This window comes from Myiozetetes cayanensis, unplaced genomic scaffold (assembly GCF_022539395.1).
Source record: "Myiozetetes cayanensis isolate MyiCay16 unplaced genomic scaffold, myiCay2020 scf1, whole genome shotgun sequence".
Taxonomy (NCBI): domain Eukaryota; kingdom Metazoa; phylum Chordata; class Aves; order Passeriformes; family Tyrannidae; genus Myiozetetes; species Myiozetetes cayanensis.
This window is the reverse complement of record NW_026086604.1, coordinates 92,240,762-92,264,037: the sequence shown is the minus strand read 5'-3', so window position 1 is coordinate 92,264,037 and position 23,276 is coordinate 92,240,762. Positions and strand designations below refer to the sequence as shown.

The following is a 23,276-nucleotide window of genomic DNA, read 5'->3' as shown; positions in this document are numbered from 1 at the left end:
ACTGAAGTGCACCCTGAAGTACTTATTTCGATTTATGAGACGGGTTTGTTTCATAGGGAATGTGACAATATAGGTTAAGTACTTTCTAAAGAACATGAAAGAGTTGGCTTTTCAGGGATACAGGTCTTATACAGGAAAATACAGTATTAATAAATACTTTCAAGTACTGCATGTTGTCTTCAGTTGGTACTGAAATATCTGGCTCTGAAAGAATAGTATGTTCTTCTTCTGTTAGATCCCAGGAGGAGTGGTCTGGTGGAGCTGATTCTGCAGGTTGGAGTGGGACAGCTGAGCGAACAGCAGAAGGACACTCTGGTGAGACAGCTGGCTGTATTGCTGAATGTTTTGGATTCAGATATCAAAGTTCAGAAGATACAAGCCTACTCAGATATAAGGTACAAAGATATCCTGCTGTGCCAGAAAGATTTGTGATTTTCTTTGCCTCTTTCACACTTCATAATTATTTGCAAAATAACCTTTTCTAAGATGACAAAAAATGCTGTACTTCTCAACAGAATGTACTTTCAAAGATGAATTTCTTCTGCAGTAGAAAATTGATGAAATAAACTCTGTGGAGGTCTAGAACTGAAATACTTTGTTTAAAAAAAACTCAAAATTTTTCTGTATAGATATTTTTATTTTAACTTTAGAGAAAGTGCATGGATATATATTTCAGTGTCTTTGTTCCTTACAGTGCTACTATTTTTTCCAAATTCTGGACAGAGCAAAACAGAGAGACTTTCTCATGGTGAAGCAAGTATTGTATTTCAAAATATGTTTCCAACTCTGTTTGATCTGTTTCTACTTCTTTGCCAAGGTTTTGATACTGTTAATATTTTATAAACATTTTCCCAGGTAACTGGTAATGAAAATCCATTTTTTTGCAGAGGAAACTCCCCAGTGGGTACTCCTACATGTGGTGTTTTACTTTGAAGTGGAAATACCCCCTCTACTTGCTGTAGAGAGCTCGAGATGGCTGTGCATGTCCACAGAACCCAATGTTGATATGAGTTACCCTTACAGCTTCCTGTTATCTACTTGGCAATTTAAAGCTCATTTTGGTGTTTATTTAGCTCTCAGGGAACCTCTTAAAATTGAAAAACACAGTTAGGAAAATCTAGCATTTATAGCTATGATATTTTTAAAAACAGCTTTCTAAATTAAAATGTTCCCTGAAGTGTCTGATAAAGGATGAGATCAACGCCACCCAACTTAAAAGCTGTGGATGATGGGGGAGGAGGGCTTCCATATGAAGTCTCTGTATCTCTTGCTTCTGAGCATTCTCTCCTATTTAATTCAGTTTCCTCAAGTTAGTGAAATTGCTTCAGAGCACTTTGTGATAGGTTCTTCGTGAGGGTGGAGAAAACAAATGTGTATGTACTTCTTAAAGCAGAAGTCAGGAAGACCAGGAGGGGAATTACATTTGCTGTTGCCCTCACATTTCTTCTATGAAACTGAGAAGCCAAAGAACTGCTGGTGCTCCAAGCTCAGAATGAAGTCCGTGTCGTTTGAATGGAGTTGACTGATCCATGGACAGAATTCCCAAATCTTTATCAGTGATGATATTTAGTTTCCAGAAAAAAACAAAACTAAAGGCTATATGTGTTTATACTTTATTACTGAATGCCTGACAAAAATGACCTTTGACAGCCATCATCACCTTCTTTCTGCAGCACCTCAGTTGTGTTCTATGTGCAGAACGGGCATCCTTCCACGGTGATCAAGGCATCAGATGTCTCAAGAACTCTGCACGTGCAGCTCTTGAAACAGAAGGCTGACTTTCTGCTTTTTAAAGTCCTGCGAGTTGACACGGCTGGTATGTTTTGGATCATGCTGGCTCATCTTGGAACTTTGCATGCATTTTGGCTAATGCAGCACCTGGAAAAAGTGCATGAAAGCCTTCTGTCTGTTCTTTGGTGTCTGGGCTTGAGTGTAGCTTTCCAAAAGATGATGTTGAAGACAATACTTAAGATGTGTCTTGATTTGTGGAAAACTGGTCCCAGTTGCTTGTGTTCTTTTAAAAGACATCATCTGTGACAGCAGGCAAAAGTACCTCTTAATCTAGTCTGCATCAGGAAGGCCTGGGGAATGAGGATAAGGATACTTTACATAACATCTTTTCTTGGAAGATGGGCAAAATTTAATATAGCCATGATATAGATATGTTTCATGTCTCTGGTTCCTTCAGAGCTTATAGTGTTCAGTAAATAGGGTGGTAACCTAACTTGTTCTTGTCTGCATGTATCAGGCAGAATGATTGGGTGACTGCTGTGTTATAACCTAGCCTTCTAATATTTTAAATGGCAGCCCCTGGTGGTCTAGTGGTAAGGGCGCCGCGCTGTCACCGCGGAGACCCGGGTTCGATTCCCGGTCAGGGCCACTCCCGGGCAGGTGGGGCTCGTTAGCCCTTAAAGGCAACCCACCTACGTCCTAAGGACCTCTCTGCCACCGTCCAAGCTCGCTTGGCCCCGGCAGATGAACCTTAGGATTAAAGGGTGGGCTCAGTTCCGCGCACACTGTGTCTCACCTAAAAAATCCAATGCGCAGGCTGGAAGGTGGAAAGACCTTCCCCGGATCTTCGCTCGCGAAGACTGGCCATTATTATTAATATTTTAAATATAGACAGGCCACTGGGGTTTCTTATAATGAACTGCTTCTTTTGCCCAAAAAGGATGCATGACAGGTTGTCCATTTACACAAGTGACCCACGATTTGGTTTTTGTCCGTAGCCTGTCTTTTGAAATGCTCTGGACATGGGCACTGTGACCCCATAACAAAGCGCTGCATTTGCTACCAGCTATGGATGGAAAACTTGATACATCGTTATCTAAATGATGGAGAGAGTAATTGTGGTGAGTTTGGTGTTGTGGGATGTATTTTAAGAGTAACTCGTAGTCTTGTGACTGTTGATTATTTGCTCTCAGAATGGGGAGTACTTCGGAGGTGGATACTGAGGGAGGACTAAAACAGTCTCTGTTTTCCGGCCCAGCAGTACCTTTCTATAGAAAGATATTTGAATAATTTCTTGAAATTATAATGTCTTGGCAGTAGTAGCCTGCATTTAAAATATTTTAAAGGTTTAAATTTAAACCCCTAAAAAGGGGAGAGAGATTTTGCAAGAATTTTGGGCCAGTTGCAGGGATTGTTGAATAACATGGGCATTGCAAAGCTTTTGAGTAGGATTGTTGCAAAGCTGTAAAAGAGACAGCAACTTAGATTCTCTGAGTGAGTGGTTGATGCTTCTGTGCCAAAAGTGTGATCTGATCTAAGCAAAGAAAACATCAGTGTTCTGGACTGACCAGTATTGTGACCTTTAGAACCTCAGTTTCTTAGCATGATTAATTCCAGTGTTTCTTTCAGTTAGCCCATTGCATCTAGGAAATGCAGTTTAGTTTCAGCAGCATCATACTGTCTATATTCTGTGGCACGCCTAATTTATCATATTAGATTCTCTATTTCAAATAATTAATACTTAAGTCTAAATTAAATGGGTCTTCTGATGAAGTTGAAACAAAGCTCAACTCTCTAAGTACTGTGCAGGCTTGGAGACATTTGCTGAGCAATGTGGTAGCCTCCAAGTAAATCTATAAATGTTTATAAGGAGCTTAGTACAAGCCATTAAGTAACCATGGGCTATGTAGTAAACAAAGACTAATGACAACCCAAAGAGGATGGCAGGTTTTAAGTCTTGAGGTTGGGACCTCCTGCAGCCCTGCCCTCATGCTGTGTTGTTCCATAGTATAATGATAACAGTGAGAATAGTGAGCATACACATGTTGAAAGTTCACATTATTGCACATCTCTCTGCATCCTTCCATTTTCATGGATTTATAAATGTAAGTGTGCAGATAGAAAGATCTATCTCTATTCAGCTGATCTTTTAAAGCACTACTGAAATGCCAGACCCAGAGTACACCTATGTTTATTTCAGTTAAAGAACGATAACTGAGGTGGTAACCATGCCCCTTTGCAGGACTTTCAGTTCCCACGTAGCCTTTGGAAACCTTGGGATGGTAAAAGGTATTAGAGTGGAAGAAAATTTTCTAACATGCACTTTCAGTCTTAAAGCTTAAGAATTTTTAGAAATTATTCTGAAAATAGGAAGGTGCTGAGTTTTCCTAACTTCCTGTTGACACTCCCTATTCCTCAGAATTGGTTATTTTAATAGGGTTTGTATTAGAAATTATTCATGGCTTTACAAAGCACTGTTGTGTTTCTTTTTTTCAGAGTGGAGTATACTCTATGTGACTGTATCTGTTTTTATTTTGATTGTGGTCATGGTAGGGCTTGCCTGGTTCTGCATCTGCTGCTGCAAAAGGTACATGATTTGTGTTTCTTTTTGATGGGGTATATGCAAAAACTGCCATATTTTAGTCCAGTCCTTAGCACTAAACCACTGAACTCTTTTTGGAGTTCCTTTTTTTTTTGAGCTTCCTGTAGCTCTTTCTGTAGAGACACACTTTTGTTGAAAAAAGAGTATCCATTTGTGTCTCTGTGCTTCTCTACATTAAAAAACAAAAAAAGTTAATGTTGCAATATCCTTCCTATTAAGTGATAGTTAATGTCAAAATGCTGAAGAGTATACTGCAGATCTTCACAGTCTCCCACTGAGTCCTCCAGGTACTCTGTGCTAACAAAAAAGAGGCACACCCTGAAGGTCACTCGCTGATCTAGGAATGTTCTAGGCCATGGGAAAGGATCTGCTCCCAGTCTGCTGTTTCCCTTGGACAGGAAGGGTGAGCAGGTGGGCTGCATGTGGCTGACAGGCAAGGAGTACTCTAGCAATCTCAGTTATGCAGACTTCTTGCTTCCTCTTTCGTTAAACAGTTCTGTCTACTACCCTGTGTTGTTTCCCTTTGTGCCCTCCCTCCAGTCTTTTCTAGTGAACTGATAAGAAATTCTCTTTCAAGTGACAAGCCCCTGCAAGTTCTGTCACTAGAGCAAGTGTTTTTGCTGCAGCCCAAACAGCTGATCAAATAGATAGCTCGTTGAGGTGTTAGTAAAAATAAAATGCTGTCAAAATCTTTCTATATTTTCAGCTTTTTGCAGTGTGTAAAGGATGCGTCGGAGTTGATACCGATTTTCTTTTTGTGGTTGAAAGAACGATGCTGTTAGTAGAAAACTTTAAATAGTAAAGTGTGTCCCACTCCACCCCTGCAGTGTGGAGCCTCACAGGCTTACGTAGATTTGACAATAAAGGGATTCTTTATCAGTTCTTCTGTTCTTTATCAGCTGCTTCTGTTCTTTGTCCTCATGTGGCTTGTGCCAGAGAGTGAGGGCTAGTTGATACAGATCCATGTGAAAAAGGGGAAGGAAATGCTGCACAGGACAGAATGGCAAGAGATTCCCTTTGCCTTGGGGAAAGTACAGGGAAAAGTACACTGCAGTCCCAAGATTTGACTGGAGTTTTGGAGGTTTTAAAGCCTTTGAGTTGCCAAATGGATTCTATTTTTTTTTAGAAGACCATAGAGGGGAGGTTGTTGCTGTAATGTTGGCTGAGCAGTAAGGTGGCTTCTTCAGTGTGAACTGTGCGGGCAAATGAATACATGTCTGGCTGGTCTGTAGTAACTGTGTTGAAATTGAACAAACTGAACCCCTGTGGCCTAGGAGTACAAATGAACTCATCTTGATTTCTTCATCTTCATGTATCAGAGAGAAAATAAACTATACTGTCTTGCCTAGATTGTACAGCTGCTTTATACAGGTATAAACTGGAACAACTATTTTAAAGTGGAGGTGAGAAAGTACGACGATGTTGTGTGTATCGGGGTATATATGTATGAAAAGGAGAGGGACCAGATTTATGTGTGCACATGAGAATTAAATGTCTTTGTGGTAACTTCCTTTCTAGCAGGAAGAGGACAAAGATAAGAAAGAAAACAAAATATACCATCCTAGATAACATAGATGAGCAGGAGAGAATGGAACTACGACCCAAATACGGTAAGTGCTATATGGTAAGCTGTGAACTCATCCACCAGGCATACAGTCAGTGTGTCTGACCTGTAGTCAGGAGGAGCCCAGAAGGTGACCTAGAAGTTTGGGAATGGTGGAATTGGACAATGAAGTGGCTGGAGGAGAATTGCTTCATTTCTTTTATGAAGCCTTGGGCTCAGCCACTGCTCTGAGCTTCTTAATTAATCTTAATTAAGAACATCTTATTGTCCCACAGACTTTCTCTATGTAACCCTTTCTCCTCTGCACGTTTTAATTTGAAGCTGTTTTTATTGCTGCCTAGCAGTTCCTTCCTGACCTATAAGTGCCCTGTTAAACCTCAGTTGACTTCAGCTGCTGTTTACATATATTTTGATTTCCTTGAATTCCAGTTTCTAGCAGGGGAAGTGTTGGAATACAAGAAATTAAAATCATCCTGAGAAATTGCTCTCTTAGAAAAACAGAGATAACATTTCTGTAGAAACCATGACCTTTCATTCCCACTTGTGCTAAGAAGACAGTTGAGTGGACAGACTAATTTCCAGATTTAAGCTATTAAAAGTACATTAGGTATGTACTAAGATAACCTAATTGTTTCAAATTTAAATGCATATATTCCAATTTCAGAGACGTAAACTATAGACCTGTAGTGAAGTTGGAAGAGCATCTGCCCAACAGTATGTGATAGTTCTTAAGCCAGTTTTTATATTGGTGGTGGCAGTGGTGCATGCTGTTACATTACACTGCAGAGCAGGTTTTCCCTTACTTTTCATATCACAGCGGGGACAGTGGTGGCTAGTTATTACTAAAAAGTCAAATCTTTCTAATTAGTTTGTTTTGCTTTTTTATTGTCAGGTATAAAACACAGAAGTACAGAACACAACTCCAGTCTGATGGTCTCCGAGTCAGAGTTTGACAGTGATCAGGACACTATCTTCAGCAGAGAAAAAATTGAAAGAGAGAATCCTAGAACACTTATGAATGGATCCATCAGAAATGGAGTTTCCTTCAACTACAGCTCCAAAGACAGATAACTGAATGAGGGTAAAAGCACAGAACACACTGGTGTGACACATCTGAAACGTGTTGGCCCACCTCTGTTTTTGCAGAACCAAAAGCTTCCTAAAATATCAACTAATTGCAGGTGAAAGGCTAAATTTGTAACACAGGTGGAGGAAGGAAGAACGAATGAGGAAGGATTAGATGGTCAGCTAACTCCTCTTGTCACCGTTATAGGAACAGGGAAAAGCACATCTTATTTCCTCCATGTTTCATGCTGAATGTTTTTCTGAACTTCTGAAGGCCCTTTTTTCTGTGTCACTGCTACAAAATTAGCCAGGGCTGTTGTGCTACAGACTGTGGTAACTAACAATGGCATACAGATTCATGTCCTATGCTCCCAGCACTCTCTTGGAGAAGCAGTATGGTTTATAACAGCAAAAGCCAATACAGATAAATTCCATTACAATTATAGAGAGCAATATGTGGCCACAGGCTCCATCTTAATTTTCAGTTTAGGATGGAAACACAAAGAGCATTTTTAGTGCATTGTGTTTATCTGACTGTGCTTTGTGAATTCTTTTCCTAGGGTACTATTTGTGAGGTGGAAATGTCTTTGTTTTGTTTTCAAAGAAAGGTTATCCCTGTATTTTCATAGGAGATATGGTGTCTACATAGGAAAGTCCAGCCTTAGGCTGCTTCTATAATGATGAAAGTGCTTTGTCTCGGCCACGTCCATTCAGGAAACTGTAGCGCCTTCAGAAGCATTCCAAGCAACCTTTTGCTTAGAGATCACTTTTGAGGAGCTCTGAAGCTTCTAAGACTGAACGCTCAGCTGAGATGAGTTTTCTGTCAGCCTTAGTGCTCAGTTAAAGAATGTGCCAGGCACTCGTGTAGTGAAATGCTTGTGGCAAATACCCTGTGTGAAGCAAGAGGTCCAACCTTCATTGTCGTGGGAATCGGTACTGAACAAGGTTTTAGCTTGAACATTAAACTGTTTTACTTTTTCCTCTGTGGCTGTTCAGTGACTGGATGTGTTGACCTAAAGAGATCCTTTTCGGTTTTTGGCAAGGGTAGGTGTATTGAAGTTCTGATATTCTTGTCCAGAGTCTGGATAATTTCTTCACAGCCTGCTTGTTAGGCTTTAAAATCATACCCCCACAGTACTGCTCTTGAAATCCCAGACTGAAGACCTGGCTTTTATACATCAGCCTCACTCGTGGGGACATCTGTGTCAGTGGTACTGTTTAGCCACAATGTCAGCTTTATCTGGGGGTACTCTATTGATGTGCTGGAGTCTTGGGTATGGAGGAATGATGTGTTTCGATGGAGAAAACGTTCCTCTGGGAACATTTTGGAGAGAGTTTTTTTGGTTTTAATCCGGTGGTAGAGAACCCATTCTTGGAGAAGGATGGAGCAGTATAGAGATCAAGGAGAGCAGCATAGAAGGCTCAGGGAGGGCACAAAGCCCATCTTTATAATGAAAAATAATTTAGTGGAGAATTTTGCGGCTTTCTCCATCCTTTCTTAGAAGTCTGAGAGAGCAGAGTAGCTGGGTTGAACACTGGGGCTTCTGTGCTTCTCTTGTTAATGGAGTTGGGCAGATAGGTTGGATTCAGTAGTCAAAAGTTGCAGCAACGCGGCATGCTCATAATTTGTTTAATAATTTTCAAATGCAGCCAGCAAGAGTCCCTAAGGCTACTAGTGCAGCACTGAGGAGTATTTATCCTGTGCCGTGCCAGGTCCTGCATTTCTCTGAGGAGCTTTATATGGCTGCAGGAGTCATCGTGGAGGGAGAGGCTGTGAAGAGCTAAAATGGGCTAGTGCAGGTGTTGTGTGTCTTTTTCTCATACCCACCAGCAAGGTGCAGTATAAATGGTATGATTTGCTTTCTTCAGAAACCAAGTTTCAACTCTGTGTATGGGGAGTTTAGCATATTTATTGAAACAAATCTACTTTATCACACTCTCCCCCTTCTTGAGAGTGTGTGTGTATATGTATATATATTTTTTAATAACTTGGTCAATAAAAGCAAGGGCAGCTTCTGATGTCTTTCAGTTTCTCCTCCAGATGTGTTAATGTAATAATGCAGTGTTTTTCTTTAAAGCATTCCTGAATAAAGTTAAGGCCCGCTCAAAATACTGATTTTTTTTTTCCTTTGAAATCCAAATGTTGGGCTTAATTCATTCTGCATAACTTCCCAAAATGTTCCAGCAGGAATCGCGCTCATAGAAACATGCATTTTTAAACAAGCAAACAAGTTGCTTAAGCAGTTTCAACTTCGTATTTGCCATGGTGCCGTTAATGCTTCTGCTAATACTGTCTCCAGTGTGCCTTTATCTATATACTTACCTTGTAGGACGTGTCAGTGCAGTCAGCAGCATCCACCAGTTTTGTGAAATCAGTCACTTTATATGTTTTGGGTTTGTGTTTAAAGCCAGTGCAAAAGGCTAGGAGGTTGTTCTTTCAAGGAATTAAAATTCAGACATCTTAAAAAAAAAAATAAACAAACACCAAAAAAACCCAAAAACAACCAAACAAAAAAACCCCAGACTCAACCAACCAACAAAACAAACCAAAAAAACCCCCAAAACAAAAACCCAAACCAAACCCCAAAACTAAAGGTTGATTCTCTAGCAAAACAAGTACAGGAATCAGGTTTTTCTTGTTTTATGTGTAAGCATACATTGTCAACTCTGTCCTTTTAGGTAAACAGTCTTCTCCCCCTCTGTCAGATGCATCACATATAAGTACTGTTCAGGCATCTGTTTTGTGCTGTCAGCTGTTTGCCTATAGGGTATCAGTTTTGCTTTTCTTGGTCTCTGTGGGCAAACAGAACTGAGCACACATGCAAGGAACTTAACAGTGTGTGAACTTAAGAGAGAGAGAGTGAGTGGTTGGGTGCGTGTGTTCTCTGTGCTGGATTCACACTTTCCTTAAATAATCCGATGTTCTTGAAATAATTGAGTTTAGGCAAATGTCCTATTCCTGCTTTTAGCCTCAAGTGAAACTAGTTTTCCCCCTGGTATACTGATAATGGGCAGTAGTCAGATGGAGCTTTGGGATGGTGGTAATAAAATGACATTTAGTGTAGTCTTCTGACATTTATTTGAGGTTTGAGAGAGGTAAACATTCTTCTTGAAGAAGGGAAATGGGATATAGCGGTGAATTAGTTTCTTAATATCAGTTATTGCTTATCATTGATCCTAACTAGAATACTAATCCATTATTTCTGCAGCAAAGAAAAACCCATTTCACGTTCCTTTTATGTCCTGAACTCCCCAAGGCAAAGGAGAGAAATAAAAGGTTCAGAAATAAATTTTAAAAAGGAGGCAGCAAAGGCAAATGATTTTTGTATGGGCTATGAATCAAGTGCAGATGAGCTGCAGATTTGTAGTTTGTCTCTGTATGGAAGCACTTCTCCCTGTGGGTGGATGGGTGAGCTATTACAGAACTTATATTAGGAACCTGTTTCTAGAAAATGTTATTTATTGCTATTGCTGTTGTATTGTAACTGGAACTGTTTCTGAGCTGAAATTGCTACATTTATGTAACTAATAAATTTTTGTCTTTCCTTTTAGGAACTTGTCAGGTACTCTTTTAGGCATGGTATTCTGTATTGGACTCATCACTCAGGTCAGGCTAATAGACATACGTTGTATACCATAGCTTATGTCTGTACTCAAACATAAAAGCAGTGCAGTAGCTGATCCCTTCCTTTCCTACTGACAGAAGCATCTTTTTCTAGAGAGGTGACATACTTCAGTACATCAGAGAGCAGGAAAAAAAATAATTTACTGCAGTTCACAGTAGGTTTTCTTGTGGTGCTTGTCCTTACTTGGTTTAATTGGCTGTGTGTAAATAATCACCAGCTGTCATGCCAAGTGTGGTAATTTCACAAGCTTTGTGGCTTACTCTATAACAAATCCAGTACCTGAGAGTGTTTGTCAGTATAATGGCTGCTTTGCAGTAATCAGTGTGCAATATAACCCAAAATACTGTGTTAGATAGAGGCAGGTTACACTGCCTGTTTTCTGAACTTCAGAAGAAAAATCCTTGCATCAGTGTGTGTCAAGTTTGTGGTAATTTGTGATAATAAAAGGTACTATGAGATACAGGTGTCTTTCTGTAAGGAAAAATCATACACCATAAAAGCTACTTTTTAAGGTGCCGCGGTCTACGTGGCACCTCATACATTCATACTGGATTCCTGCAAGGGGATACTGGCTGCTGAATGAGCTGATGAGACACATAAATGCCCTGTACTGAGGAATGGAATCTGCCCCTTTGTTATTGCACTGTACATTTTGTTAACAGCAGTAGCCTGCCCCCATCCCTTTGAGTAGACTGGTGGGACAGGAGATCAGCAGCAGTGATTCCTAAACAACTTCAGCCAGTTGTGCAAAGTACCTTCAGCACTCACAGTGAATATGCACCATAACTTCTTGTGGTTATTCTTGGGAGGTCCTAAGCAGGGAGTTTTGACATGGAAAGACTTTAAACAAGTGCTAAAATGTAACTTAGGGCTTCTGAACACACTACTTAAATCTTCTCCTCTGAGTAAGCTGAGTTGTTAAATATCTAGCAGAACAGGTAAGCACAGCTTCTGGAGAGTTTATTACACAGAGAAGACAGGCATTGTGGGTGGGGAGGGGGTGTGAAACAACAGCTACTTAAAGAATAACATCAGAAAATGAAAAGGAAATTGGCCATGACTAAAGCAGGTTGGAAATTAAAACAGTTTCTGAGCTTCAAAACTGTATTAACTAAATGAAAATAAAAGAGCTTTCAAAACTATGTTAAGTCTTAATACATGAGGTAAAGAATTATGCAGTTAATCACATCATGAAAGCAGGGAAGACACTGTGATATACAAAACCTCTATCTTGTGATAAAACGTTTGATTCAGCATAAAAGACTTGCATACAAAATGACTGACAGCAAATTACTATGTCAAAGTAGTCTCATATATTTGATTTAGATTCAAGGGACTGTAATTGGGGGTACCAAAATCTTACACTTTATGAACATGTGGATGCAAAGTCTTTTCCAGTGATAAAGCTGGCAGAACAAAATATTCTGTGGAAATCTGAGAGACTGACCTTAATGTGGCTGCTGTCAGATTGTCAATTCAACATTGAATGAGGTGTAGTAACTCACAAAATCCAGTGCTTTCACAGAAGTTATTTATTAACTAAAAACATTTTTAATCACAGTTTTAATATCCAGAAATTGCTAAACTATAACAAGTGCAATCAACATAACTGAGGTGTGAGAATTCAAGTAAGTCTTTTGTTGAAGAATCACAGTTTTCGTTATGAAGACAACTTTGATTATTCTGTGCTTAACAGATGTAGACCTTACTGACACAAGGATACTATGCTGTAATCCAACCACAATCCAATCTAGACAAAGGTATTTTTAAAGTTTATTACATACCTTATCTTTATTTATGGTTTGTGCTTGCTATCAGGCATAGTAAAAGGTATTATTTGCTAGAAAAAAGGTAAACATTTACTCATTAAAAGTGTTATTCTCAGAAAAGACATTAAGACTTCAAATGTATCAACGCATCAGATCAGTAATTTTGCAGTGAAGAGAGCAGGGGGTTAAAGAATTTATCCTCCAACTGCACTGTCCAGGAAGTACGCTCACATTCAAGACTGCACTGTCATACAGCTCTAAATGAGATGATTAATTTTGAGCTTATACTTCAGTCCACAGGCAGACATAATTTAGGTCAGCAGTTTCAGTGGGAGATACTCTACCTGCGTACAATAGCTGTAACTGTGCCTGCATCACTGTGCTGTGGCACCCAGGCACCAAGTTATGACCTTCTTCTACCTAGTTACTCTCTCAGTTAGAAATAAACACACACTGGCAGCCAAGGCTGGCAAAGTTTCCTCTTCCACAACACTGTATTCCCCAAATTCAGGCAGGATAATGTGCTCAACAGTGTAAGCTTAGAAGCTGGCTATAAGAAAGTTCCTTGCAACTAGTGTAGAAATAGGCCATCCTTTTTTTGTTCTTGTCAACAAGCACAGGTAACAGTACTAAGTCCTCACTACCAAAAATGTGTTGGTTTGGTGCATTAGGAATTACTGGAAGGGCAGTAAGTGTCCCTTAACTGCCATTTGGTTGGCACAACGCACACACATTACTGACAGGTAATGTGCTCCAGACCCATCCGGTCTCAAGTGTTACACAAATATAACCATAAAAAATATTTAAAAACAAGAAGTAGCAGTCAATGCTACTTTATGTGCGCTTTGAAAAAAAAATAAACAAAACCATATAACTCTTTTGGCTTCCTTTTCCAAGGCTTGTGTTACCTTTGCTTGATGGGATAAAATATCTTAAAATATTACATTTCATGGGGTACATTCATTAGTTCATAGGAAGAAGAGCTCTACTGCAGTCTTTTATTTATTTTTAAAAATGAACACAAGAAACAAAATTTATTCCACTTAGCTTTTGCAGTGCTAATTTATTTGCCAAAGTAACATTGCACATTTTTTAAAGTGCTTTGTTTGACTGCCATTAAAATAATGTTTAAACAACATTGTTTATTTCATATAAAGGAAGCTTTACATCATCTTTTGAAGATGACAGAATAGCAAGGTGATGTGTCAAAGTCTCACCTCTAATCACTACTATTTAAATCTTTATTAGGTCATACAGTTAGCCATGTTCAAAGGTTTTTAAACCTTCCTCCCTAGTGAACATTCACCTGCACAATCAAAAATCCAATTCAAAGCACAAAGCCCAGAGGGATGGACCCATTTATCTGCTCATATTCTTCAGAGGTGCTGAGTAATGTTCCTTTAGACACTAACTTCTACCCAAGGAGAGTCATGGTCTTTTCATGAAAGGGAGGAAGTTTTATCTGTATCATCGTATCACCACTTGAGCTTTCTTCACATAGCCCTTGTAGTCCCCTTACAATCCTGCAAGTTATTCCTGTAAGTATCCCATCTTCCTCCTGCTACTCACTAAGCCAGCAATTCTTTGCCCTGGACTGTCCCGTTCCTAGGACTGGAACTAAGAGCTGGGGCTAACAAACATAAATAAGATCCATATTTGATCCTAGGCGTGCAAGCTGTTAGGCATAAATTACAGCTCTTTGCTCAGAGGCCGAAAGCTGAACAGGGCTTCTGCAGTCAGCATTTAGAGCACTGAAGAAGCTGTCTGTTTGCCTACATGGATGCCTAGCTGTAGCTAAAAGCAATTTTCATAACCATCAGATTCACCCATAATTAAAAAAAAAGACACACGCTTCTAAAGAACATCATAGAAGCACATTAGAAAATGTGAGTATTTACACGAATTCTAAAGGGAGACTGCCATCCCAAAGCCTCCCACATCCACACTGAAATGCGAAAGGTACTAGAAAACAGTGGTATAGTTTCCCCTTGACATAGGTTATAACCTATTTTCATTATGCACCAGCCTCCAAGTTCTCCCAGTTACACAGGGATAATCCAAGAATAATAAATGCGCATCCCTACTCATTACGAAAAAGGATGGACATTTTGATCACACTGCTGAAAAACTGAATGTATAAACAAAGACCATGTAAAAACATATGGCAGCACAGAATACTGTAAGTATCTTTACACACACAGAACGGGGTTACTTAGTTTTAAAGAAGGTAGAAGTTGCATTCACACATATTTCTGGTTCAAGAAGCTTATTAAAACTACAGCACTCTTTTCCAAGCTCTTGGGATTGTGCTTTTTGAAGATTTTTATAAGCCTCCCAAGCAGACATATTTTATTTCTAAGTATTCATCGATGCCATACTTTGAACCCTCTCGCCCTAAGCCAGACTCTTTTACCCCACCAAAAGGACACTCCACTGATGAGATTATGCCTTCATTAACACCAACCATTCCAACTTCCAGCTGTTCCGCAACTCTCCAGATCTGAGCTGGATCTTGGGAGTAGAAATATCCTGCCGTGCAGACACAGAGATACAGGAATAAAAGTCAGTAAGAACAATTGCAGAATACTGTGAAAAAGAGATTTACTACATTCAAAATCATCACCCCGTCACACTACAGCTCATCAAACCTCAGAAATACACTTATCTGACAAAGGCATACCTGCTAAACCCACATTAGCTGCATTTGCTATAGCAACAGCTTCTGCTTCAGTCTCAAATCTGTCAATAGAAAGAGAAAAAATGGAAATGAGGCTCGAAGTTCACCTACTGTGTTGATGACTTACTGACAAGAAGCAGTTTTATCAGAATTAAAAATTATTTTTTTTTCCCCAAAACTGTACTTTAAACACCTAATTTAACTTTCCCTTTGAAACAATGACGGAGTGTCTACCTCTTCTCTTAACTACTTACCAGCAATTTAAATTAAGATTGCCTTTATCCTCCCTAGATACTGGTAGCAAAAACATTTATTTCACATTGGTTAGCCCACCTATTTCCCCAGCTACACAAGCACTCTCAACTCTGAGAGATAACTGGCTATTCTTCCATCACATCGAATTGCTCTGCAGAGAGCCAGGGAAGGTTTTAAGGAGAACAGACAGCTCTAAGTCATCCTCTGTCAGAAAAATTTAGGACTAGTAGATCACATGACAAACTCAGAAGTCCTGTCTCCTGTTCCATACCACAGATAAGAAGCTGATGAAGGTTTTTCTGCTATCTACCCTTGCTTAACTATTGATACATTTTAAAACAAAGTAATTTGCAAAAAGTTGCAGAGATGCTAAAATCAGACCAAGAGAGAAACAAACAAATCACATAACCAAAGTATGTTTTCACATGTGCACCCGTCTTACTACAAAAGACTCTTTTTTTAATTGACAAACTGCCTTTCAAATCTTGTTTATTCAAAATAATCTTTCATTGATTTTTTTCGTTATTTTTGATCTGGAAAATTAATGATCTTACTTGATAACTGGTGCTAAAGGGCCAAACGTCTCCTCTTGGGTGCAAAGCATTTTTGTTGTAACGTTACTAAGTAATGTTGGCTCAAAGAAATTCTTCCCCAAGCTGTGTCGTTTCCCTCCAGTCACAATAGATGCTCCTTGAGAAACTGCATCCTTGATGTGTTTCTCTACCTGAGGTATGCATAACAAAAATCTCAAAATCAGCATTTAAGAATGAAAAAGAGTACATTTCCCACTGAAGAAATAATAGTCTCCAGTATTAAAAAAAAAAAATCCTGAAGAGAAGTTTATAGCTTTCCGAGGATCACTTGCCATATAATCTCTCTTGAATTTTTATTTCTCTCACAGTTTGACGTAATTTCAGAGGGATAAATTTTGAGTATGGCTCCAGTCTCACTGATATTCAAGATTCAGCTTTTCTACTGAAATTAAAAAACTACATTTAATGTGAGAAAAAGTCTTTGCAGGAATAAAAGTTACATCTTATACCAGTGATAAGGCACTATGAAAGCAGAAGTACATGACTGCCATTTGAAGAGAAAGAGACAGCTTTCAAGATGGTACTGGCAAGAACATTTTCCACCCCCTACATCTACATTCATCTAAAGACAACAAATTAATAAGAAGACTAAAGTAGCAATCTCCACCTACAATACTGTCCTTTGAAATTACAGACAGGCTCTTAAGTGACTATATACAGTGCATGCTTATTTGTATATATAGTTGTATGTGATATGCACACTACACTTTTGTGATGCACAAAGGGAAGGCATGAAGGAAAGAAAACAAGTCCTTTGTCTCCCAAATAACTTAAAAGTTTTTATAATCTGTTGTTTTGTAAACAGAAAATCTGGCAGCATTCAAGTAGAATGGATTCAAACCAAGCCTGTATATAATGGAGCCATAATATCTTACAAAGTATGAGCCACATAATTTAGCAATCTTTAATCTTAGGAAGAAAATATCTCTTATTAGGATTTTAAAAAAAAAATAACTTCTGGAGTCATGAGTCATCCAAAACCTGAACATGCACGTAAAGTTTCAAGTGATTGCAACATCCTGAGTTCTGGTATTTTTAACCCTGATGAATTATTCTGCTAAGCTTTTGCCAAACAGAGGCACCGTTCTTCAAAATAAGTTTTCAATCATAGCATTTCAGAATTTGCAGGATCACCACAGAGCTCTCATAGTGTATCTAATTTCAGTAAATGGTCTTGAGAACAGCTAGGAAGTAACCAGGAGGAATCAGCTTTCCCTAAAGGAGGCCTCTCTGTCCCTTAATGGAAATAGGGGAATACATGAACTGTCTACATCTGATTGTCTATATGTACACATGGACTTGGAGGACAAAACACACTTCCAGCCACATTGCAAATACATTCTAATAAAACAAGCTTAAAACCAGTGAAATATAAATCTAAAGTTACTTTATGGATCATAAAAAGAAAACTAAGATGTAAAAATAAAACATTTTATTTATACCTTCTCCACTGCTTTTTCATTTATTAGTGGTCCTTGGGTAGTTTTTGCATCAAATCCATTTCCAACATGTAGTTCTTTCTCTATAGCTTTAGCAAACTTTTCCACAAATTCGTCATGAATTCCCTTTTGCACCAGGAAACGGTTTGTGCAGACACAAGTCTGAAAACAACCATGAAAAGGAAAAAAACCAAACAGTAGTTTATATTGTATTTAATCTATCCATTAATTCTTTCTGGCCTTCATGCCACAGAATCAGTTTACAACACTGATGTCCTCTGCCTCTTCTCCCTCACCTTAAGCTGTTACCTTGCTATGCCATTTCTTTTGACAGTCATTTCACTCTAGAAATACAACTTCAACAAGCTATCAGTACATGAGTGAAATATGTCACACTGCTAGAGTTGCTTATACTGGGTATAGGTTTTCTGAGTTTTGTAGGCTCAGATATATGGATCAACCAGTGTCCAGAAGCTGCACAATACCTTCTAATTAGACTTCAGAATGCTGGAGTGAGCAGCAGAAACTCCAATCACATTTGGTAGTGTGAGGTCTCTTTTGCTTTCTTCCTGGAATTTGTTTCTAAGTGCTTTCAATGGCCTAGCTATTTGTGCTACCCCTTTGCTCTGATGGCTGTGGTACCTCAGAAGGAATAGCTAATTTATCCTTCTCTACAGCAAGGATAGTGTGGTGGTGGTGCCTTTTATGTTAGATCTTGTCCAGTGTGGGTCAGATCCCTCAGTGATCCTTGTTTACTTTTGTTTCCTTTCTTTCTTCCCAAGATTAGTGTTATGTTTTCTTCTTCTGTTATTCAAGCAACATTTTCCCCATAAAACAACCTCCCAATCCCACTGAAAGCTTGCTGCTTCTCTAAAGCTGCAGTTCATCAACTTCATGTTCATATGTACAAGTAATAATACCTATAGGGCTGGAACAGCCCATTTCCTTTGACTGTTCTGGAAAGTGATGCTCTTTTACAATTTTTTTGACTCTAATTAAAATACATTTGAAGCAATGTGCACTCAAATCTTGTCTACTGCTTTTTTTAAGCTATTCATTGTGGAAAAAATCTATCTGTGAGTGTCTTTTAACAGACTGAAGAAGGATGGTGTCTTTCACAGCTCTAGTTCTCCAAGGAATTTAATGTCAACAAAGAATACGAGAAAATGCCTTATCACTTCTCAAGCTCTTGTGAGGGGTTCCAGTGAACATCTTCCTTCTCAGTGACTGCCACATGTTGTGAAAGTATATGGAATTTTAGTGTAGCTGTTCAGACTTGCTGATGACTGGCTTGAGTGCCCACAGCCACGTGTGAGTACAGCATCTTCACAATGAAGTTCTCTATGCTTTCCTTTTACATAAAATATCTTATTTACAGCTTAAACTACATGTACAACTCTTCACTTCCCAGAAACAAGGACAAAAAAGTTAATTCTCACCTGCCCTGAGTTCCTATACTTAGAAGCAAGAGGCTCCTGCAACAGCACGGTCCACATTGGCACTGTCAAACACTATAAAAGGAGCATGTCCTCCAAGCTCCATGGAAACTCGCTTCACAGTGCCAGCTGCGTGTCTCAGCAATATCTGTAGGCAACAGAAGAGACACAGAAATCTGTACCTCTGCCAGATGTGAACTGTGGAGTCATGGATGTAATGCAGTGAGGAAATAATCTCCATTTCTCTGTAATGTTAGATTATTTCCTATAACAAAGAAAAAAGGACAAATTCCCTTCAGTGAAATCTTTAAAGATTAAATTCTGTCAAAAAACTAATGAAGAGAAGGATTTTGATCAACTTGAGGTCAGATCAAGCTTTTACACATTAATATTGTTACTTCTGTTTGCTTGTTCAATCCTTTCTCAATATAAAATCTTGACTACTCTTAGAAAAGTTTTCCAAGATCTGATAGAATTTGGGATCAAGATCTGCCTTGATACCAGACTTTTTCTTAATTTCGCATACAGCCATCCCATAGAATTCTATCATCTTCTAGCCGCACTCTGCAGTTTTAGTGATTTCATTAGAGATGGTAACAAGATTGCCTATTGACTACAGCTGATAGCAGAGATTCCTGAGCCTTACTTCTCTAACACTTTCTCTCAACTGCAGGAGCCATTCCTAAATAGTACCTTTGAAACTCAGATTCAGTGCTCTTATTAATATGTTGTCACCTTATGGATATAGAACAAGAACATCTTATGTAAAACTGTTCATATTATAATTTAATAAAGGGCAGTTATCAAGAAGTTGCAGACACGCATCATTCTGTGAAGTACTGATACTGAAAAAATAGGCAGTATCTCAAGAAGGACACAATTATTTGGACAATCTGTGTACAGCAGCCAAAAAATAAGGCTCTGTATAAAGGCACACACTTTCCCCCTACCTTTCCAGTATAACCACAGTAATAATCTTCACGGATATTCTGTCCACTTATGTACCTTTCCCGTTGCTGTAGAGCCAGTAAAAGATATTTTGGATACCAATGGATCAGTGCACAGAACTTCCCCTACAGCTGCCGTCTGTTGTCTGGAACAAGGAACAACGTTATACACTCCTGCTGGAATTCCAGCCTGGTTTGCAAGCTGCAACAAAAGAAAAACAGAATTTGCATTATCATTGCATTTTGTACGAGGAATAGTCACAGTGTTTGTTCATTATTTTGAAAAAAACAGTCTGTAAGTCAATGGAAGCCAAAAGGGCTCAGCACAACTAGTAATAGATGCCATGGTATCAAGAAAGCAGCCTGCTCTGGTTTAGCCTCTCTGTTCAAATGAAAAAGTAACCAAATGAAAGATACAAGAATGTTCTGTGTGGCTAAATGGCCCTAGCCTCTTTGAGGCTCTAGACCATATTAGAGGCAATGTCCAAAGATTCTCACTAAAATAAAACCCCTGGATCAAGTCAGCCAGTTTGTCCTTTCTCCAAGTATGAAGAGTGTTTTACCTTCAAAGCACATTCGACTCCCCATTTACAGCTTCAGTCAACTGCTATGATAAAGCTTAAAATTAAAGCTCACCTCTCCAAGAGCTAATGCTGATAAAGGTGTGTCCTCTGCAGGTTTCACTACCACTGTACAGCCAGCTGCCAGAGCTGCACCAACCTTCCGGGTAATCATAGCACTGGGAAAATTCCACTGGGATGAGAGAAAAAGTACAGTCAGAGTTGGGAAAATTCTGTCACCTGTTTTGCAGAAATAACTTGCATTTTCTGTAATTATGCAACAGCCTAATCAGTTCTGCATGATGTACTTTGTCCTAAGTGAGTATTAAGAAGAAGCACTGCCAATCAAGGAAGAAGCAAATACAAAGCAGAAATTAAAATTTTCAGGGGTGTTTTCCAGGGCTGGAGAAGCCATAAAGCCATGGCCCCATGCTGTGGGCTAAGCTGAAAACCTTCAGGTGATTCGAAAAAGTTCAGCAATGCTTACTGGGGTTATAATGGCTGCCACTCCTACTGGCTGCTTCAGCACCAGCACTCTTCTGTCTTTTGCAGATGCTGGAATAACATCACCGTAAATCCGGCGAGCCTCCTCCGCAAACCACTCCAGAAACGAGGCAGAATACACGATTTCACCCTGTGCTTCTTTCAGAGGCTTCCCCTTTGATTAAATCAGATTGAAGAAACATTGTAAGTGGCAAACTGAAGCAGGAGAAACAAATTCAAGTGATTTTGGAGTTTCAGTTCTTTTCAGAGTACTTTATGGTCCCCTCCCTATCAGGTACACTGCAATCTCCAAAAAGGATTGTATGATTGCAGCGGCAATAGTTGTGCAGCTTCAATATACCATCACTGATTGTATAGGCAACATTTTGTATGCTGTGCCTGGGTTCATATCTGCCCAAGACAATGAGCAAGAACAGAAAATGTATGTATTTACTTACAAACTCTGCAGTTAGCTCCTATTGCCTTTCTGAAGAAAGACCCAAAACATGGCAAAGCAGTTTCAAGTTCACGCCAGGGACATTTGTTTTGGGAGTATTACTCTGAACTGTCTCCAGGGCTGACCCCGTGGACTGAATGACCATTATCAGATGCGACACCACAGAGGAGCCGCTTGAAGTATCTTCCAACAAGGTTTTATCCAAAAGGACACCAGTTTGTGAGCTCTCAGACTACTCTGTGATACAAACTAAAGCAGACTATGTGAATCCAACTTGGCAACCTGCTTTAATAGCACTTCAGTTTTTTTCCCAGTCAGTGAAACTGCTGGCCTGCTGTGGAGGCAGGGCTAGCCATAGAGGCAGGAATGACAAGCTGGTTAAGGAGTTTGACATGATCCACACGCCCAACCAGTCAAATGCTTCTGCTCCTGACATAGATGATCCAGAGGCTTTCCCAGCTCTGTGCTAAACTGGATGCCCTCCTCTGGGAGGCCTGCATGCTTAAGGATCCTAAAACAACTAAGAAATTAAAAAAGACAAAAAAAAGAAAAAAAAAACCACAAACATTTTTGCCATGAGGACCACGGTTTAGGTGGATGTACGCTTTGGCACACCATGAAGCACAACGTGGGTTCTGCCTTCTGTGAGTTACATACTACCGCCATCAAACCAATGCACTGTATGTATGTCAGGAAGAGGAATGTTTGAAACCTCATCCACTGCCCTAGCAGAGCAATGGGAATGCACAATGTGCCCATTAGCTCAACTTTTTTAAGATCTCAAAAAAGCTGTGGTGGCTAAGTGGTGAGATGAACCCAGGGTGGGTTTATCGGCGGCCAGTTTTACTTTATATCGCTGCTCTCATCTCTGTGTTGGGTTTCTCAGTCCGAGTGCTGGCACAGGGCAGTGCCCACGCCCATAGGGGCAGAGGCGGCATCGCCCCCCTAACTCACGTTCTCGGCCGTGATGATCCGCGCCAGCTCCTCCTTGTTCTCCATCATCAGCTCGTACCATCTGCGGAGCCGCACGCTCCTCTCCTGGCAGGGAGAGACACAAGGCTGCCGCGGCCGCCGCACGCAGGGACGGGGCAGCGGAGCCCCGGGAGCCCCGGCCGGTGCCGCCCGGAGCTCCCCCGCCCGCGGGGGCCCCTCGCCGTCCCTTCCCGCGGCCGCTCACCTTGGCGGGCAGGCGGCCCCAGGCGGCGCCGGCTTCGTGCGCGGCCCGCACGGCCGCCCGCGCCTCGGCCGCGCCGCAGTCCGACACCTGGCCCAGCTCCTCGCCGCTGGCCGGGTCTTGCACGGCGAAAGCGGCCGCCGTCTCCACCCAGCGGCCGCCTACCAGGCCGCCCCGGCGCACCAGGGCAGCGGGCAGCGCCCGGCTGGCGCCCCGCGCCGGCCCCGGGCGGAGCGGCGGCGGGAGCCGCAGGAGCAGACGGCGGCGGGCGGCGGCGGCGCCCCGCGGCAGGAGGGTCGCCATGGCCGCGCTCGGCGACAGGCGGCGGAGCCCCGGCACGGCCCGCCCGCACCGCCCCGGAGGAGGAGCCGCGCAGGGGCCGGGCCAGAAGCGGCGTCTCGGCGGGGGAAATTCTGGCTGGGGAGCTTCGTCTGCCCTGGCAGGGATTGGAGCGTACGGGGCTGGGGGTGGGGGGGAGGTGGGGCGAGGCTGGCTTCTGCTGCCCGGAGTCCTGTTACTGCTGCACCATCGAGACGCCACTCTCCGGAGGGAGAGAGGAGGGTATAATCAGGATCATGGAATGTCCTGGGTTGGAAGGGACCCGCAGGTGTCATCGAAGTCCGACTCCTGGCTTTGAGGACACCCCACGAGTCACAGCACGTGCCTGAGGGTGTTGTACAAGCTCTTCTTGAGCTCTGCCAGGCTTGGTGCTGCGACCACTTCCCTGGGGAGCCTGTTCCACTGCCCAACCACCCCTGGGTGAAGAAACCTCTTTCTAGTATGCAAGCTAAGCCTCCTCGACCCAGCTTCACGCCGTTCCTTCAGCTCACTGGTCACTGGAGAGATCAGTGCCTGTCCCCGCACTTCCCCTTGTGAGGAAGTTGTAGGCTGGTGTGAG

The 23,276-nt window shown here is 41.0% G+C and overlaps 2 protein-coding genes across 2 annotated transcripts in view; one reads left to right on the top strand and one right to left on the bottom strand.

The window, feature by feature from the left end:
* The window catches only part of KIAA0319 (KIAA0319 ortholog), a 54,191-nt gene extending 43,145 nt beyond the window's left edge, over positions 1–11,046 (top strand). The window contains 6 exon segments of the mRNA XM_050310093.1: positions 236–395; positions 1,674–1,816; positions 2,730–2,852; positions 4,228–4,318; positions 5,852–5,943; positions 6,790–11,046. Of these exon segments, the coding sequence (XP_050166050.1) occupies positions 236–395; positions 1,674–1,816; positions 2,730–2,852; positions 4,228–4,318; positions 5,852–5,943; positions 6,790–6,968 (788 nt within the window). The 3' untranslated portion in view covers positions 6,969–11,046.
* A 1,059-nt stretch (positions 11,047–12,105) lies between these two features.
* On the bottom strand, positions 12,106–22,681 carry ALDH5A1 (aldehyde dehydrogenase 5 family member A1). Its single transcript, XM_050310096.1, is given in 11 exon segments — positions 12,106–14,886; positions 15,038–15,096; positions 15,844–16,013; positions 17,325–17,483; positions 18,761–18,790; positions 18,792–18,905; positions 19,763–19,906; positions 20,341–20,457; positions 20,752–20,922; positions 22,159–22,242; positions 22,382–22,681. Coding segments are annotated over 11 exon segments (1,554 nt in total). The 3' UTR covers positions 12,106–14,680.
* Positions 22,682–23,276: the final 595 nt, after the last annotated feature.